General features: G+C 37.7%; 1 protein-coding gene across 1 annotated transcript in view; it reads right to left on the bottom strand.

Annotated features, from left to right (window-relative positions):
• The window catches only part of RPGR (retinitis pigmentosa GTPase regulator), a 69,088-nt gene that overhangs the window by 6,250 nt on the left and 43,177 nt on the right, over positions 1 to 19,661 (bottom strand). Inside the window, exon 14 of the mRNA XM_019473078.1 lies at positions 18,007 to 18,072. Coding sequence (XP_019328623.1) covers positions 18,007 to 18,072 — 66 coding nt within the window. The remainder of the gene's footprint in view (positions 1 to 18,006; positions 18,073 to 19,661) is intronic.

Here is a 19,661-nt window from a genome sequence, read left to right as displayed (position 1 = left end):
CCCTTATCATTGCATCAGAGTGCCCAGACGTACTATTACATGTTTGCATTCTGATGTTTTTCTTCTATAATTGATTGAAATATAGCTATTGCACCAGTATTTTATGTTAAAGAAACGTGAACAACAAAACACCTCTGTTCCACTGCAGCCTAGGTCATGATGGGAACCGGCGTGAACCATCTGCATGCTCTTTTGAAAGTGTGTTAGAGGAACGGGTCTTAGTTCTGAACACCTTGGTATACTCGGGTCCAAATGCTGCCTCCTTCCTTTTGTCAATATGTTCCTTACTCCCTCTTACTTTTCTGAATTTTTGCTTCTTGTCCCCACAATGACTGTTTTCATGCTCATCAGAAGGTAACTCGCTAGTCGGGAGGAGACCATTAGCTAATGTTTCTAGAGGTTGGAACACAAGGCTGTTTAGCCAAGAATGTTAGAGGTATGCAAAAGCTTAATAGGTTAGTTGTTTCCTGGCCTGTGCTCTTCTGGGTGAGTTAACTGTGTAGCAAAGTATTTTTGGACCTTACTTAGAAGCATTCCGCCACTTTAAGCACAACAGCACACCTGTAATTAAGAGTCACAATGATACCACAGACATTCAGCTTGTACCACTGCCATTGTTCTCTTTTGTCCCATTGCCCACAGGCTTGTCCGGCACCCTTCGCAGCTTCAGAGACCAAGTTTTTAAACTTAGGATAAAAAGCCTCACTGTGCACACCAGCACGTGCAGCAGAATTAGAGGGAGTTCTCCACGGTGTCTAGTATCCGTGCAGCATGCACCATGTTCTGAGAACTGCTGTGAAACGGGCTAGCAGTGAAGATGAATCCAGCATGGAGTTCAGGCTACACATTAACCACACGCGGACGCTACAGAGAGCACCTGGGAAACTGAAGGTACCCTGGTAGTACGTTATATTGCCAGCTACATATTCCAGCTCTAGAAATGTTAGGAATGAAATAAAAGCAGAAATCACCACGTGCCATTGGCAGAAAGTCCCTTTTGTAGCATAGCACAATGGTGAGCCAAACAACCGGCATTTTGCAACAGATGAACACTTCAGCTCATGCGACTGGGGGAAGGACCTTCTAACAGGTATCTTCCAGTACCTCCTAAACTGAGGCTTCTTCCAGTCACCTTTCCAGTCTGGCTCTGTAACTGTGAATTTCACTGCAAACAGTGAAAAAGGCAATCTGCTTTCAACTTTAACAAAAGAAAACTAAGCGCAAAATATTTCGGTGGGATCATTTCTTCCCATGCAGCAAGCAGACGGAGCAGCAGTGCCAACACACACAATACCGTTTAAGGGTAGAGCACACCGTTTCCTATTACCACCTGGTCGTGTGCCCTGGCACACGATTGTGCAGGTTCCCGGCAGCAGTGCAAAAGATTCCCAGTGGTGATCCCGCTGTCGTGTCCTGGGGGCTCCGCACAGTGGAAAGTCATTCTGAGAACAAGCACAACCACTGTAAGAATCCTGTCTCCTGGCATTTCCAACAGGTAAACAGGTAGGAGGAAAATGACGGCAGGTTTCAGAAGGCTGTGATCTTTTTTTGAAATGTTCTTGATTGGTTTTTTTATTTGTTTTACTGAGAAGATTGATTATGAAGCTAAAGATGACAAACTCTTTACAAGCTTGACTCTTCTGTAATATATTCCAGCATCTATGATGGAAAGCAAAAGCTAATAATTCTTCCACCTTTCTAGGAGCTGAGAAAAGGTTGCTTCTTCCATATCAGTATATCTGAGGACTAATGCACAATAAAAACTGAAAATGTTTTCATCTAAACTCCTTTGGAAGTGGTGTTCTTTATCATCGGTATAGTTTATCTGTAGCCTTGAATGGTACCACTATGCGTACACTGCAACAGTCAGTACAGAAGTGTTTAGAGGTAACAGGCACACAGGATTTTGTCTTTGTAAAAAATGTAAAAAACCCCTCCAGTGGATAAAATACTGACATTCAGTCTTCCAGAGGAGTATCAGATTGACATGGAATTACTTAGACATCTGTGAGAAAGCCAGAATTTTCTGGTTTTGGTTCCTTCAAAATTAAAACAGTCTTCGCAGATGTTTAGCATAGTTATGGCCTATGGAAGGGATTCAGCCTAGCCATTTCATGCTGGAAGAAATTTAAGATTAGTAGGGCACGTATGCACTATGTAACATGCGTCTACAAAACACAGGAAAATGTGTAGACAGCTACATGTGAAAGAAGAGTTTAGGCCAGCTTTGAACTACTGAAAATGTTTATCCCACTTTATAAGCACATCTAAGTATCTCTAGCTCTGCTGATAAGGAGATACTGCTCAAGCAGTTAACAACAAAAATACTGACGTTCCACATAGTGTGGGCAAGAAAAGTAGTTAGGATTTGAGTTCTGAGGGAGGAACTTCTCTTAATTACGTAGTAGAGAGTCATGACATATTCACATGAAAATCAGTCCCAAAGTCGAACTGATACGAAAAAAGCTCTTCTTCCAATCCTCACCTTTTCAGTTACATACTCCAATCTCAGAAATGACCTATACTTCTAGCCTCATCTCTAGGCACACTTGATCTCCAGCTTTCTATCCACTGACAACTGTTTTCCTCCTCATCTAACTATTCAAAACATAATTTAAGAAATGCAAAGCTTATTTTCTTTCAAAACCATTTCTCCTGCACAGATAAGAAGGTGTCTAATGAGGAACAGCACTCTAATTCTCATTAAGCTGGCAGCTAAATCTACTGAAAGTAACCGAGAAAACCAGAACTTGCTGTTTAGAAATACTTCCTAGAAGCACAGTCTAGTGCTAAATTAAAAACCATAGGAAGGAAGAACACTTTTTTTTTGTAAATTTGGTGAAAAGCTCATCAGAACTAAATGCTGCAAATGGCTAGGAAAGTTGTCATAGAATAACATTAAAAAAGACCTTTTTTCTGCTTCTTTATAGAGCCCGCATTGATCAGTGGGACTTCGAATAGCATTATTCTAAGAATAAAACAACATTTTAACAAAGTACAAAATTACTGTCAGCATTCTAGAATTTGCCTATCATGTGGTAAGCAGAATCAGGTGGACACATATTTAGCATACTTAAATAGAAAAGCAGAGCACAATCAGTGTGGTGTCATCCGTATCAACATAGTTACAGCATTTCAGAACCTGTACACCAAGATCCTACAGTAGCCTTATAGAACTTGCAAGACTTATGTACAAATCCTCTGCCTACAAAAATCACAGCTCTTTTACAGCTGCATAATGGATGAGCTTCTACTGTACTAGAACCTGAACTACAGGTTCCGCTTACAGTGAACTTACATATCAGATTTGGATTCTATCATAAAGGCAATGTTTCCCATTAACCTAAATGAAGATATCTAAATGCAGGAGTCTACAAGGGAGATGGAATCTAAGTTGCCATTGTAGTTAACAGAGATCTTTGGTGGAACTCCTTTGATAAGCGCCACTCGGACATCCTAGGAATCTGAGACATCCTTACATGGGGCTTATGGAGGCCTGCATCATTCTGGACCCCAACTCACAGCCATGTAGGATACCCCACAACACCTAAAATCACACTAGATGTGTTTGTTTAGGCAACTGAGCCATGCTCCTCATCATAAAAATCGGTGGAACTGAGAGACACTCATTTCACCCCAAAGAAGACACCTACTGTTGTTAAGCTGAACAGCTTCCCAGACCGACCACATTTCCGTTGACTATATTTGCAGCTTGCCACAGGTGCCTCTCTGGCTGTCACCAGTTCAACTTCTAAAATAACCCGTTTTGAATAATAACTCTGATAGCACAGTTCCATTACAGTCACTTCCGCTTGCCCGTTTATAGGCATGTTTTGGAAAGTTTTTACCAATGGTAGTGAAGGAGAGACGAGAATGTCATACTACAGATACTCTTTTTACTTTAAAAGATGAATCATCTGGACATTAAAAATGATCTCTGAAGAATGTGAGGCTACTAATTCCGTTTTGAATAATAACTCTGATAGCACAGTTCCATTACAGTCACTTCCGCTTGCCCGTTTATAGGCATGTTTTGGAAAGTTTTTACCAATGGTAGTGAAGGAGAGACGAGAATGTCATACTACAGATACTCTTTTTACTTTAAAAGATGAATCATCTGGACATTAAAAATGATCTCTGAAGAATGTGAGGCTACTAATTAAAGCAAATATAGATATGTATATATGTATATATTACGTTATATGCATCTATTATATATATGTACAATCTCTGCATTATTCTTTCATGATGGTTAAAGCAAATATAGATATGTATATATGTATTATATGTATATTATATGTATATATTACGTTATATGCATCTATTATATATATGTACAATCTCTGCATTATTCTCTTTCATGATGGTTTAGGAGGTTTCTTTTCTTATTCCACTTTAAATTCCCTATTCATAGAAAGATAATGCTGTAAGAACAACTCCAATAGTTTCACCTCTAAAGTTGAGACACAGAGAAGCTGACTTGGCCAAGATCACTCACAGAAAGTCAAAAGTAGTAAAGAACATACAAGTAAAATATTTGAAACGGTTTTAATTTAAGCCTGAGGTTCCAGTTTCTTCAAGGACAAAAAAGTGGTCGATACTATGAAGTAACCTTAAACATTTTATACCTCCAGTATGCTAAATCAGTACAGTGGAACATCAGTCTTGAAAAGATGACCTTGCAGACTTAACAGACTATACAGATTTTGTATAACTGTTTTGTTTGCTTACTTTTTTCCGTGCATTTACACTGGTTTTCCTGTAAACCTAGCCCTTCATAACAAGACATTCTTAAGAGTAAATTTGCTGTATCCGAGCTTCAGGGGACGAATGACCTTACTCGTTTATGGTTTTGGCAAAAGTATTGCCTCAGTGGGTATAACTCAGTGGGTATAACTGTCTTCTGCTCAAATGGCCGCAGCTGGCTTTTCTTTGGGCAGATTAATACAGAATAAAGACATTTATTTTCCGAATACCCTATAAAACTGTGGTCTTACGTCTACAGGAGAGAGGGGAAAAAATTTCACTCTGTTCCATACCGTTGTCTCACCTGGTGTCATGCTCTGGCTGACAGACAGTCTCACTGAAGACTGGAGACATGTCTCATGGTAGACCTTGCTCAAATGACGGCTGCGAACTAGGTTTCTCTGTATTGCCTTAACTATTTCATTGTGGATCCTTCCTGCATACTTTATGGAAACTGAGCTCTGGCAGACGGGCTGTTCATAATTAGCATTTCAGAAGGGAAGGCTTATGGTATCTTTCCGAGCCTTCTCAAGAAGTCAAAATATTTTATGTTTGCCACCACCATTTTATGTTTCTAGGGAAGAAAATCTCAAAACCACTGATGAGACAAATTTAGTTGCAGACCTTTTAAAAATCTGGTGAAAACCCAGCGATGAAGAGAAATCTGTAATTACTATGTGTACCACTCAGAAATGGAGAGTTCTGGGAAGCTCCGGTTTACAGAAAAGATATTTCTGTTTCTAGTTGCCCTGGAAACTGTTAAAAATCCACAGAGAAGATTATTAAAGAGAGCTGAGAATGAGGTACATGCTTCTTCCTCGGCGTTGTTCTGCCAAGCAGCCGTAAAACAGCAATTGCTTAGCAGAGTTTTTAATCGTTTAAGGAACAGATTTCTCCTATTACCTGTCCAGCCCATTACCTTTAGATGCCCAAAAGCATCCCATGGCTCTCTTACATGCCTATACAACAACTGAAAGGAATACCTACCTAGTAGGAGTTTCACCATGAAGTAGAAGACTGTTAGTAGATGAGTATCAGGTCTAAAGAGGTTGGTCAATGGGCATAATGCTGTCATATGGGACTGAATGATGCTCCCTTTGTAGACCAGTGGTAAAGACAACTACAAAATACATTTCTACAGACCATCCTTCTTTTTTGATGCAGGGCTGAAGAGGAATAGGTAGAGGAATCATATCCTCCACTAGCTATCATTTTGCTCTCCAAAATACTAGTGCGCATCAATGTCACTCCTGAATTGTCCATGCTGGGAAAATGCAGTGTGCATTTCTCTAAACCAGCATTTAAAGTAACAATATTAACCATGATTTTACATGCAGATGAGAGAAAAAAAAAAAAGGCTCTGTTTACCCTTCGTGGTTTGGAGATGTATGGATGGGTAGGCATGTAACATTTTGTTGATATTGATCTTGTCATGATATCAAGTTATCTGATGTGAAGTGACTGGAAATACTGCCTGACAAAACTCTTAGTAAAGCTAAGATACATACCTTGTAGTTTCTTAGCAGTTACAGTGAAAGCTTAACATCTTAAAAACCACGTAGTGCTAGCCATTTGTCATCAGGAATTTGAACTGGGCTTTCATTTTGTAGCTATTAATACAGAAAAGTTATTAGCTTGGCTACTCTAAACCTTAGAGAAGTGGCTTTTACTTTAATGATTACTAAAGAAAGAGCTGTCCAGTTTGATGACTGACAAAATTCAAAGACATAAGTACTCAAATGAGAGATTTAAAAACTTACTGTTTCAATTACAAGGCAGGGCAGTCAACAAGCCAAACTAGGCTTTCCTTATATACTGTCATGGAGACAAACACAAGAGCTCATCTGAGTACACTTAAAAGAATTTTCAGTAAAAAGCCGAGCCTGTCGCCATTACCATGTCTAAAAGTTAACATCTAGACTTCCACTAGGTTATATTGGTTTCCTAATTGTACAATTCTATGTCAAGAGCACGTGACATGAATTACCTGATACTTAGAACAGTCCCTTAATGCTTCTGTCACGTAAGTATCCTGGAATACTAATGCAATGCTGAACTCATAATTTCAGGCACACTGTGCAGACAGTGAAAGAATTGGAAGTCATTTTTATGTCAGGCATGAGTTTCCACTGCTACCCGTCAAGCAAAAATTGAACTTTAAAGATAGTTATGCCTTCCTGTAAATATGATGGAAGAAAATGTTTCAAAGTAGTAGATGGCCACATGGTGATACACTGATTATCCTGAATATGCGATGACTAATTACCACAATAGTTCTTGTGATACTACAGTTGCATCCTCCAACAGCATGGCGTCACTCTGAGAAAACTGGAATGAAATAGTGAATACGTAGCCGTAAAAAATGTAGTTAGAAACTGATTGAGCAGACTCATTTTTCATTGTTGTGCTTCCAAGTCTTCTTCTGCCAATACTTTACTATGCAATATTTTTTATTTACTAAAAGCCAAACACAAGGACCTACAAGCTTAGATCTATGCGCTTTTGTCACAGGCTGGCAGTGCACATACTTTGCATTAAGAGAATTAATCTGATAACATTTATTAATCAAGACTTCAGGTGTCATTCAGAGATAGTACACTGACATTTATTACACAGCAGTAGACAGTTTTGGTTTTTAAAGATTATGTCAGTTGGCTTTGGTGTAACTATTCTGTGGCTTGCCAGCTTGCTGCTGTAGGTGTACTTGGAGAAAGATATATCTCTGCATTCTTGTCTGAGTATAAGTAACTAATTAACAACGTATAAAATTTTAATGTAAAACTACATTCTAAAAAAGACAGTATTTGTACTTTCAGGTTTGTTTTAGGTTTTGACTATTCACTACAAAAACAATTTAAATAGAGTTATCTAAAGGACTCTTTTTCTCCAGCAATTCAGAACAATTTTTTTAAAAATTTATTCCCCAAGGTAAATCAACATCTGAAATAGCTCAGATATACTACAGCTTTCATATACAAAACTGTTATTTGTATATGAAATATACAAAGCAAGAGAATACTAGCTTTCCTCTCATATACAAAACTGTTATTTGTATATGAAATATACAAAGAGAGAATACTTGCTTTCTCTGGAGAACAAAGAAATAATATCAATTTCCGAGGTGAAAAGGAAAAAAAACCCTCTCTAGAACTAGAAAGAATTTTTACGGTGTTTTGTGAAGAATCACAAAACAAGTTGGAGACTATTTACATCAAGTATAATCTCTTATGAGCTATTTTACATAGTAACATAAATACCCTTTAATATTCAGTCACTTGGAAATAGCATACCAAAAAAACTCCTGGGTACGTAAGCAAAACAGATGAAATATAATAAGCAACTCCAAATCAGAGCATGTTGATGTTATCTCAAAAACTCAGTGTGTCTCTGGAAGATATTATGCTGCATACAAAATTAATTCTTAATGCTAATAGACACAGAGAAAAACTAACTTGGGAATATTAGCCCACACTCGGATGCAGTCTGTGCATTTTTTTCGAATTCTTACAGAAAAAAGTTTTAGCGTCTGGAGTTTATCATGCAGCTCCCACGTATTTGCAAGTGAATGAGGACACTACTTTCTGCTTTTATTGTGCCACATAGCTTAGACTACTGCATGTCTCTCTGAAATCCTGTGCTTTTTGTTGAAATCCTGCCTTAATCATGCTGGTTATTATTCAGTGCTTCGATAAAAACATGGACAAAGGCAAATTTTCACCAGTAACACCGCGGCACGCAGGAAGGTTCTTCAAGATTCTCTGTTCTCTGTGCATTCCTGAAAAGGATGCCCCACGAGTCACTGCTAAAATCTCCACAGCCTGCAAGAGTGGGTCTCTCAGGGGAGATCCACCATCTGATGTAAAAGTGGCAATTTCTGCACAACCATCAATAATCTTTAAACCCATTCTCATCTTGTATGGCTAGATTTTTCAAGGCGCACCCAACTTAGCAACACAAGTCCCACCAGCTTCCGCGTGCAATTGTTCTCCACATCATGCTGGTACCTGTGAAAGTTCTACTGAAAGCTATTGAAAGGCCAGCTTTAAAACACAGCTTAACTTCTTTCTGTACTCTTGATACAGGACGCATTCAGGTTTGCTTTGTTCTTTTTCTCCTCAGAGATGACAATGAAGCACCTAGTAAAATAGATTAAATTTTGCAGCAGTTCTGCTGCTGTGTTTCTAATCATGAGAGTTGTTTTGTGCCTTGGCTAGATGCTGGATAGAATGAAAGTAAGTATTTTAAATCTCCTGTGAGAAAACCAGGCTCTGGCAGGGTGGCTCACAATCCCAAACTCATATTAGATTGGTGATTATTGTTGAGTTTCCAGTTGAACAGCACAGCCTCTTGTATTACCATTGGTACACAGGGACTGGGAAATACTACTCTTCAATACTGCGGTGATCTATATCCTTACAGGTATAGGTGCAGATAAAGGCTTTGTTTAATATAAAATTCTGCTTAGAGCTACTTTTGTTTAGCGCTCTCTCACATTCTCAATATGAAACCACAAATAATTTACATTTCACACAAACCACAAATGCAACTCTGTGTGAAAGGTGGGGTACACGTGAGAAATGATAAAGCTCTAAACCCATAACGTTGAACCTGGGACATTCCACCAGACTGCCCTGCAACCCACCTCAGACAGAAAGAGCAGAGAGTCACGTCTGATTTTTCAATGCTGAGACATTTATGAAAGTCAGAATGGTAAATATTTTTACACTTGACATTTCAGGGCCCCGATAATAAATATTTTCATAACTAAGTATGGGTTTTTGAGATAACAGTATTAATATTTGTTTGAATTATTCTAGCATGAGGTTGCCAAGCAAAGAATCAATGGGCACTATCACAAATCCTTAAAAAAGACAGCGATTAAGTGTACTTGCTTCTTCTTTTTGCAATAGAAAAATAAAGCCTCTGTAGCTCTCAGCAGTGCAATTTTCTGACGCCAAAGCTATCTCTCCAAAATCCTTTCAATATGCAAAAGCAAATCTCTTTCATAACTAAGTATGGGTTTTTGAGATAACAGTATTAATATTTGTTTGAATTATTCTAGCATGAGGTTGCCAAGCAAAGAATCACTATCACCTATCACAAATCCTTAAAAAAGACAGCGATTAAGTGTACTTCTTTTTGCAATAGAAAAATAAAGCCTCTGTAGCTCTCAGCAGTGCAATTTTCTGACGCCAAAGATATCTCTCCAAAATCCTTTCAATATGCAAAAGCAAATCTCTCCTCTCTCCATTAAAATACATGAAAAAGTATATAAAAATATTACAACTCAGTGAGTGACTTCAGATCACGAACATGTCTTCATAAACTGAAGACAAAACTATGGGTTTGCCATTTGTGCAAGCAAAATATTTGCTCAGTTGCTCATAGAATGCCACAGTATTAAACACTGTCGTTTATTTGAATTGCACATTTAGAAATGAGTTGAGAATTTGCCCTTTTACATTTATGTTGCCCTTTTTTTGCCTTTTTACAGATCTGACAACATTCTTTTGTCTGAAGATCCTGTTATTTCTGAACTTGATTCTGCTTCCCATAATACTCATTATAAAATTAAAGTCAATACACGAAGTTCAGGTGAGTACACAGTTCATAAATTCAGCCTATATGCACTAAGAAACAACTCAGTTTGCATTTAAAAAGATGCTCTGCCTTTAATCACTCTTATTTGTTTTAGAGTATTTAACAACACTTTTGTCACATAGATTCACACCACAAATTCAATTAATAAAAGACTGTTTGCTATTCTGAGAGGTAAGATCTAGAAGGTATTGTCATCTTTGGAGAAAGTAAGGTAAAATTTATCTTAAAAGATGGCTAAAGCTAAGAAAAGCTAGGGGAAAAAACCTAAAAGCAATGGAAACAAAACCCAAATGTCCTTTTCGGTATGATTCCTAAAAGCCCCATTCTAAAGAATAACCATGTACCTATCCAGATAAGACACAGGGACAAAAAATAGTAAATGAAAACCAGACATTTTCTGTAGTTTGGAGAGAGACATTTTTGTTATTCAGCATCAATTATGCAGAGAGAACTATTATCTGAATAAATAGTTTGATATTTTCAGATATAATGGCATAATTTAACTGCTGAAATTTTGCAGACATAAAAGAAGAGTTGTGCTGCAGCATATTCAAAAGTAATCTAGAGCACCCTCATCTCTAACAGGAGGTGTGTGCCAAAAGCAGACTTGCACCCCGCCCCCCGAAAATGGGGTATGTGTAATTCATGCCTGCTATAAAAGGCAGGATGTGCATATGTAATTCTGTGAACATGTATGTGAGAGTGTGCAGGGGGATTAAAACTTCTGAGATTAGCGGGTGCTTAGAAATTTGCAGGTGCTTACTAACATTTTATGGATGTCTAGTGGTGTCGTTCCCTGCTGTATTGCCGCTCTTGATCTTGAACGTTGGTTGATTGCTGGTTAACTGTTATTAATAAATCAATAAACCACCTCGATCTTGATTTGATTTAAACCACATAGCTGAACAGTTTTTCCATGTGACAATCATGAGGGAATAAATCATGAAGAGGGAATACATGCTCTTTTTTTCTAATACAAGAATACAGAGACATCAAATGAAGGTACCAAAAGATAGGTTCAAGACAAAAGAAGGAGTTACTTCTTCAAACAATGTGTAAAGTAATCTAAGAATTGTTTGCCAAAACATGTACTGGATGCTAAACAGGTTAAAAACCGATTGAAAGAAATTAATGGAAAAAAAATGGCTATTAAATACAATAAATACATCTGAACTACAAATTACTGAATATACTGAATATATTCGGTATACTGAATGATTACACAGGAGAAGTAGCACTACATGGTTGCTCTATTCTTGATTTTTTTGCCAGGCATTCACCAGTAGCCACTGGTAGAAAAAAGATAGTGGACAAGATAGACCTTTGGTCTGAGCAGCTGTCTGTTGTTTCTCTGTTGAAGGATTTTTTTTCTCTACTAAAAACTAGTTCAGGAGTACTGCCGTGTTGCTTAAGTACTGCACATAAATCTTTTTGTATCCCGTAATAAATACCAAGGACACACTGAATTTCCACAAAACCGCAAGTACCAAATTTTATAAACCAGTACGAGTCAAACTAAATAAAATTCCACTCCTTATGCTAATGGAGTTCCAAAGTCCCCCCAAAGCCGAGAAACATTGGCACAGTGTACAATTTATGTAACAATTCTGTGGAAAACCCTTAGAAGTGCTGGAGTAATGCTCTGCTTTTCCCCTACCACAGGAATGATCCACAAAACAATATAAAATCAGTTCTCAATTCAATGAATTTTTATCCAGACAAAACAAAGAAGAGGAGATGCCCGTAACTTGGCTTCCTTTACTCTCCTGGGAAGCCTTATGCCATCAGCGCGTGTTAAGAGAGGAACAACAAATGGTCCCTATTTGCCTAAGGATTTAGATTAAAAGCTACAGCCAAACAGTAAATGAAGAGCCATTCCTATGTGGAAGTGGAAATCACTGGCTTCAAAGTGCTCTCACTTCCCCCCCGCCCCAGCAAATATTTTTCATAAGAAATAACAGATTTTTTTCACAGCACAGTTTTCTTCCAAAGCTGAATTTTAGAATCACAAATAAGTAGATGTCATATCCAAGAAACACGGTTTTAGGCCTATAAAAATACTTTTCAATATTACTCACATTACTTAATCACAGTAACAACCTAATCTTTCCTAAGAAAGATAAAATAACACAGCTTAGCTCCATTTAGTTTTGAAAGCAAGTATTTTCACAGCAGTTCAGTGATAACACGGCACTTCGGCTAAAAAACTGAGGACTCGACTCCGTTGTTAGAGAGAGCTGTTTTCTTGGGAAGTGCACTTAGCTGTTAAAATATTCCACTCCATCAGAATATGAGGATACTTACCCTTTTCCAAAGACTTACGCATGCTGATGTCAAGACAATGTATTCCAGAAAATCCCAAAGCTTGAAACAAATTTCACAGGGACAAAATACAGTCACTGGACTAACTTTTTGTTATAGTTAGGGCATACGGTACGTGGCTGAAAGCGATCTTACCTTCAAATGCGGTATATGGAAGGGGTGACTGAGGTAAGAAGGATCAAACTGGACTAGAATCTACTGGCGAACTATTAATCTACCACAACCTTTTTAGAAAATAAATTCTGGAGACACTGTGTCAAAGATAGTTTAATGCCACTATTTTACAAAACAACATTAAAAATGTTTCATAATCTCAACATAAGTATTGATTCTATTAACATTTTTATTGAACGACATTTATTCATTTTGATTCCTTTCTTCTCCTGTCCTCATTTTCAAATAGGATTTAAATAGCTATTTTTCTAGAGAATGTCAACACTGAGATCAGTTTACAAAAATTTCTCAGACCACCCGCAGTATTTGAGTAATAATGCTGTATGGCGAGTCCCTATCCCTTCTTTTGCCAGTTCAACCACTAACAGTTGAAACTGTAATGCAATATCTTACAAAGTCACAAAAATAATTTGCAAGATTTGTTTGTGTATTTTAAGGAAACTCCAGAAGTATTAATATATTTTGTGTTTTCCAAAAAGAATTCAGACTTTCATGCCATTTTCTCTACTATTCCATCTGGCTTCTTGGTTTATTACATCATCCTCTTTTTGGAGATCACAGATGCGATTTTTAGGAGGGAAAAACACAAATCTCCTCCAACGAGGAGAAGCTTAGGCTCTGATCCTGAAAACATATATACGCTTCATACTGCAGCAAAGTATATTCCCCTCCATGAGAACCTTAGAGATAGATGACTAATGTAATTTAGTCTTTTGTAGGCAGATACTGACTCTTCTGTTTACTGCAGAGTATACAGAAGTAAATAATGTTTTACAGGTATGTATTTTCAAATTCTTAATTATGTCTAATCACCAAATGTGATAGTCAAAAATTATCCCTGAACAGATGCATTCTGACTCTAATGTAATCTAGACCAGATTCTGAGACTTGTATTTGTCTTTTTGCACATAACTGTGTGCTGACACCAAAATAAGAAGTCAACCTTAAGGCCTTCAAAAAAGCCCAGGCCACCATTTACCCAGGCACGTATTGCCATTTACCTCCCATCTACCGACCCATGTAAATTTGGCAACTTGTCCTTTCTTTAATTTATGCCGATTACTCAAACATTTAACCAATATATGAACAGAAGGAAAGTAGGGGGAATGAATACGGAGTGATACCAAAATTTAAAAATATGTATCTTTGATGATTTACTGACACTCCTGTCATATAAGGCACATTAACAAGTCAGCTATCCTGCAACTAAAACTGATGCATTACCTTAAGAAATCTGATTCAAAGGCAAAGAAGATTACAGTACTACAATATATAATTCATGTTGTCAGCATGACATTATAATTTAATTGAGGCAAACACATTTTGCCTCCTCAGCAATTATTTTTTTAAAGCTGTGTCATACATGATAAGGATGATTGTGTAAATGACTGTATCAACAATTTATATGATTTCTCTCATAAGAGCTTCCCAAATCTAAACATTTTCTTTGTCCTTTTCAAGAAATTGGCACTTAAAGTATATGCATAATAATATATTTTGACTACATTAATTTTTTTTAAGTAATAAAAATCAATCTGCCATAGTTCCAAAGTTTCTTGAATAGGCTTAAAATGCATTTCCAGTAGTCTATGCTACTTTAGTGTTAAATAATGAGGTAGCACATTGTTCCAAAATTGTTCTGAATTATGTAAACCATTTGCCACATGCTGTTTGGACTTCAGTTTTTGTTTAGAGCTGTTTGGTAAAGCAGTACTTTCTGTCTTTCCTGGCTTCCTGGTTTTGCTTTTCTTTTGTGGAAGCTTATTACTATCATTTTTTCTTTTACCTTTTGCTTTTTCCTCTTCCTCTCCTTCTTCCTCCTCTCCCTCATCCTCTTCTTCCTCCTCTCCCACATCCCCTTCCTCCTCTTCTCCTTCTTCCCCCTCTCCCTCTCCCCCTTCTTGTTCCTCCTCTTCCTCTTCCCCTTTTTCTTCTCCCTCTCCCCCTTCTTCTTCCTCCCCTCCCTCTTCCTTCTCTTCGTCCTCTCCCTCTTCTTCCTCCACTTCCTCTACTCCCTCTTCTCTCTCCACTCCCTCTTCTCCCTCTCCTTCTTCCACTCCCTCTTCTCCCTCTCCTCTTCCTCTCTACTCCCTACTCCCTCTTCTCTCTCCACTCCCTCTTCTCCCTCTCCACTCCCTCTTCTCCCTCTCCTTCTTCTACTCCCTCTTCTCCCTCTCCTTCTACTCCCTCTTCTCCCTCTCCTTCTTCCACTCCCTCTTCTCCCTCTTCTTCTTCCTCCCCTTCTCCCTCATCTTCTTCTATCCCTTCTCCCTCATCTTCTTCAACCCCTTCTCCCTCTACTTCATCTTCTCCTTCTTCTTCCCCTTCCTCTTCTTCATTTTCCCACTCCTCTTCCTCCTTGTTTTCATCTTCTTCCCCCTCCTCCCCTTTTGCTTCTGCCTCTGCTCCTTCCTCTTCCTCCTCCTCATCTTCTCTTTCCTCTTCCACTTCATCCTCCCCCTCTTCTCCTTCTTCTTCCACTCCATCCTCCCCCACCTCCTTAGTCCTCCTATTTGCATCTTCCTCTTCCTGTTCTTCTTTGGATACCTCTTCTTCCTCCCTCCCTGCCAATGATTCTTCTAAGTCCTCCTCTTCACCCTCTTTGTCTTTTTCATTCTCCCTTTCTTTGTTTTCTTCTTCATTTTCCTTTTCATCTTCTCCTTCCTCTTCTGCCTCTACCTCTTTTTCTTCCTCCCCCTCTCTATCTTCACCTCCTTCCTCACTCTCATCTCTTCCCTCACTTTTAACCTGTTCCTCCTTTTTTTTTTCAGTGTCTTCCTCTTTTGCATACTCCTCCTCCTCCTCCATATCCTTGTCTTCTCCCTCACTCGGCATTTCTTCTTCCTCCATCAACCTGCCTTCCTCATCTCCTTGCTCTTTGCCATCTTCCTGATTAATCTCTTCAGTCCCTTCTGCACCCTCATTCTCACTGTCTCTTTCAGCCTGTGATTCCTCTCTTTCATTTTCTTCCTCATTATCTTTTTCCTCTTCATCTTCATCTCTTTCTACTGAAACGTCATATCTATCTTTTTTAACCTCACTCTCTTCTTCTTCCTCCCGTAGTTCACCTTCACTGTCAACTGTTTCATCTAGTTTTTCTTTTTCACTTTCACCCTTTTCACTGACTTCACTCTCCTGCTCTTGATTAGATTCCTCCTCATTCTTAATTTCTAACTGCCTGTCTTCATCAGATTTAGCTTCAGAGTTTGTTTCTTCCTCATTCAGACTTTTTATATCAGTCTCTTCTACATATTCTTTCTCGTTGTTTGTAGCTTGCACCTCCTCAATCTCACTGTCTTCTTTTTCTAAGTCCAAATCTTTCACATTTTCTACTGTTTTCATTGCCTTCTGGATGTCTCTGTCTTCATAGTAGTCCTCTTCTTTTTCCCTACTCTTACGTACGTATTTTGCAAGATCATTACTACTTTCCCCAGATGAAGATGATGACATAGTTACAGCCATTTGTTTTAAAAATTGATCCTTTTGTTTTAAACCCCTCTGCTCTTCACTACTTTCTTCTCCTCTGATGCATATTCTTTCACATTTATCAGATTTTTCAACAACATCCTTTATTTTGTTTCGACTTTCTACTGCTTCTTGACTTCCTTGCTTTTTAACAGGACTGTATTTTTGTACAATTAATGAATCAGGCTGGGGCTGATCCCTGGATGCAAAAGGAAGTACATCTATTTTAAGGGATTGCTTAGACTTAACAGCCTTTGACTTTTTATTGGAAGAATTTGTTTTTTCAGTCAGAATTTGTTGTTCAGTGGGAAGATTGTAAGTTACTTCCTCTCTGAGAAATTCAGGATTTTCCACATATTCTTTTTCCCTTTTCACTAATCTGCATTTCTCCTCAGTAATTTGTTGAACACAACTTTTCAAAGTGCTAACACTTTGTGCATGCTCAGATTTACCTTTCATTGTATTTTTTTTGGCCACAGGCTTCCCTACAAAGGCACTACTTTTTTCTATATCTTGTCCCGGTGATTCTGAAAGTGAAGACTGCTTTTGTAAAGAGCCAGAGTCTAATTTTGAGCCCTCCTTCATGAAATGAGAATCCTTGTTTTTCAGCCCACCCTTACCATCTCTTTTCAGTTTCGCATTTTTATTGTTCTTCTATTCCACATCAGAAGCAGAAAATTAAAAAGAAAGAAGGAAAGCATTAAGGACAAATGACAGCAAAAGAAAAAGGTTACAAAAACATCTGAACAAGAAAAGAAATAATTTGTATGAGGGGACTAACAGATAGCATAAAAGGTAGAGTCTTTCACATGAAATGAATTTACAAGTGCACATATTAGAAGAATGTAACATTTTGTCCATGATAAATGTACTACTACTCCTTTTTCGCTATCCAAGCACACAAGAAAAAAAGAAAAGAAAAAAAACCCCCCCCAGCCAGTATCATGTCCCATAGGCTAGAGCACATGCAATGTGTGAGGCTGTGCGAACAGAAGGAAAGAACTACAGTTCTCTCACACCTTCCTCCACCTTTCCCCTTGGGAAATCTTCTGATGCACTCACTATTATGCTTTTTCTAATATGTCTGAAAATCTGTTGTCTTTCTGCTTTAAATTTTACACTTAATAAACAAATTCTGTAGAATATTTTTAATTATAAAATAAAATTATAATGAAATATACCAAAATGCTGAAATGCTGGGATCACTTTAGGAGTGAAATAGAAAGATAATACAAAAGTATTTTAATTTCATAATTAAAACCAGTATTATTGCTCCTTTAAATATACTCCATGGTGAATTTCTGTAAATAAAATCTTTACTTACATTGTGTCCCAAATGTCAATTAAAATACTTTAACATCAACAAACCAGAAGAAATGTATGTTATCAGCGTAAGTTACAAAGTGTACATGATAGTCTTTTGTTCCTTAAACTGGTGAAGTATTATATACTCTCATCTCAAACTATGCTGGATATGAAGAGTTCTATCTGTGTGCATAAATTCCCTCTGACTTCTGTCAGCTTCTTTGAGTTTTACCTTGTGGACATTCAGAAAGTTAGCAAGAGGAGGCCTATAAAATTTGCCTAGCTTTTGAAACTCAAAGCAAAACAATAAATTACAAGGATAATACAAGAATTATAGGTCTTTTAAACATCAGTGTAAGTATACGTGTGTATATATATTATTAGTTACAGTACCTTTTGTTTTTGGAGTGGTGATAATTTTAAGGACTGGTCACTGGGATTCAATTTCATCGCATGTGTCTGCAAAGAATAAGATCTCTTTTAAAAAAATAAATATAACTAATAGGGAAAGCAGCATCAAAGCCCAGTTCTACTAAACAGAGCTATTTAAGTTATATGAACATTTTAATACTATTGCACAGTCAGGTTGAGACAAATCTGTATGATCACTCAACTCACCTATTTCACTTCCACTCCCTCATTTACTCCTTATACAGAGAGGGAGTGGTAACCAGCTTAGATGTCAACACCTAAACTGTCTGTAGAGACTGAAAGCTACATGCCCTCTCTTACAGCCCGCCAGCACATTTTAGATCCACCTTCCACTCACCATGAAGTTATGGCTACAAATATAACACCTTACTCCCTTATCATCACAACCTTCAACTTAACATCCAGTTTGATACGACAGCTTTGAAAGAACATGTTCAAAGCAACATTATACAGCAGAAATTTTCACTGGAATCTAATGCCTTTATCTCTTTTATATAAAGCAAAAAAAGAAAAGGCAAGGCAACGTAGAATACTACTAGGTGGGCAAGTATAGTGAGATTTTGGTCATCCCTTCCCATATACTCCAAATGACAAGATAATGTTCTCTGCTGCTGTTTGTTAACTGCTTATGGTTTAACCACCATATTCTTTTTCAACACAGTGAGCATGGACAGTTCTGGTTTCTGACTCCGAAGAATTTGTATCATCAATACGATATTAAAGGTCTTTCCTCCTCGTCACACTTGTCAATAAGATGTATGTTGCCACAGTTTAGAAAAATTGAAACAACTATGCTGTAACAGATTATTTTCATTCAGATTCAAGAGGAGCAATAATTTTTCTTTATATTTTGACAAGTTTGCCTGACAGAATTTTTCAAATTTACTGTTTCATTCTGACAAATGTTTTAAAATTGATTCACAATGGGTACAAAAACAAACAGGAGAAGGAAGTCTAGCACAAAAAGTGTGCAGTATGTTATAAATAATGAAGGCCACATTATGCATCATATCTGAAAACAATTTATTGTAAATGAAAATAAAGTTTTATAACTGTTAAATAAAGGGTATGCACAAACAGATTGTTAAATTACTAAGTACTGTTACGTACAAACAAGTAATAATTCCTGTAAAATGTGCAATCCCTCCAGCATAACTGACAATGTATCCTGAGGTGAGTCCACAGTAAGTTGCTCATTTGTTTCCATTCCACTGAAGTTAAAAATAAAGACAAAACCCAACACTCTTCCGAGTGCACTGCATTAAGGCCAGGACAGGCCTTATCTGCTGAGAGAACAAAATGTTTTGGAAAGGTGTACAAGTGATAAGGTGAACATATTTTTTAAATAAGAGAAACACGTAGGAACATGCTTGGGGATCACCAAATAATCAAAACGTCTGCGTTTTGGTCTTCCCTTTTGTGCTGGTTTTGGCTGGGACAGAGTTAATTTTCTTCATAGTAGCTAGTACGGGGCTGTGTGTTGGATTTGTGACCAAAACAGTGTTGGTAACACAGGGATGGTTTAGTTACTGCTGAGCAGTGCTGACACAGAGTCAAGGCCTTTTCTGCTTCTCACACCACCCCACCAGCCAGTAGGCTGGGGGTGCACAAGACGT

This window comes from Aptenodytes forsteri, unplaced genomic scaffold, assembly GCF_000699145.1.
Source record: "Aptenodytes forsteri isolate BGI_AS27 unplaced genomic scaffold, ASM69914v1 Scaffold2, whole genome shotgun sequence".
NCBI lineage: Eukaryota > Metazoa > Chordata > Aves > Sphenisciformes > Spheniscidae > Aptenodytes > Aptenodytes forsteri.
The sequence above is the reverse complement of the archived record's forward strand: the minus strand, read 5'-3'. Positions and strand labels throughout refer to the sequence as shown.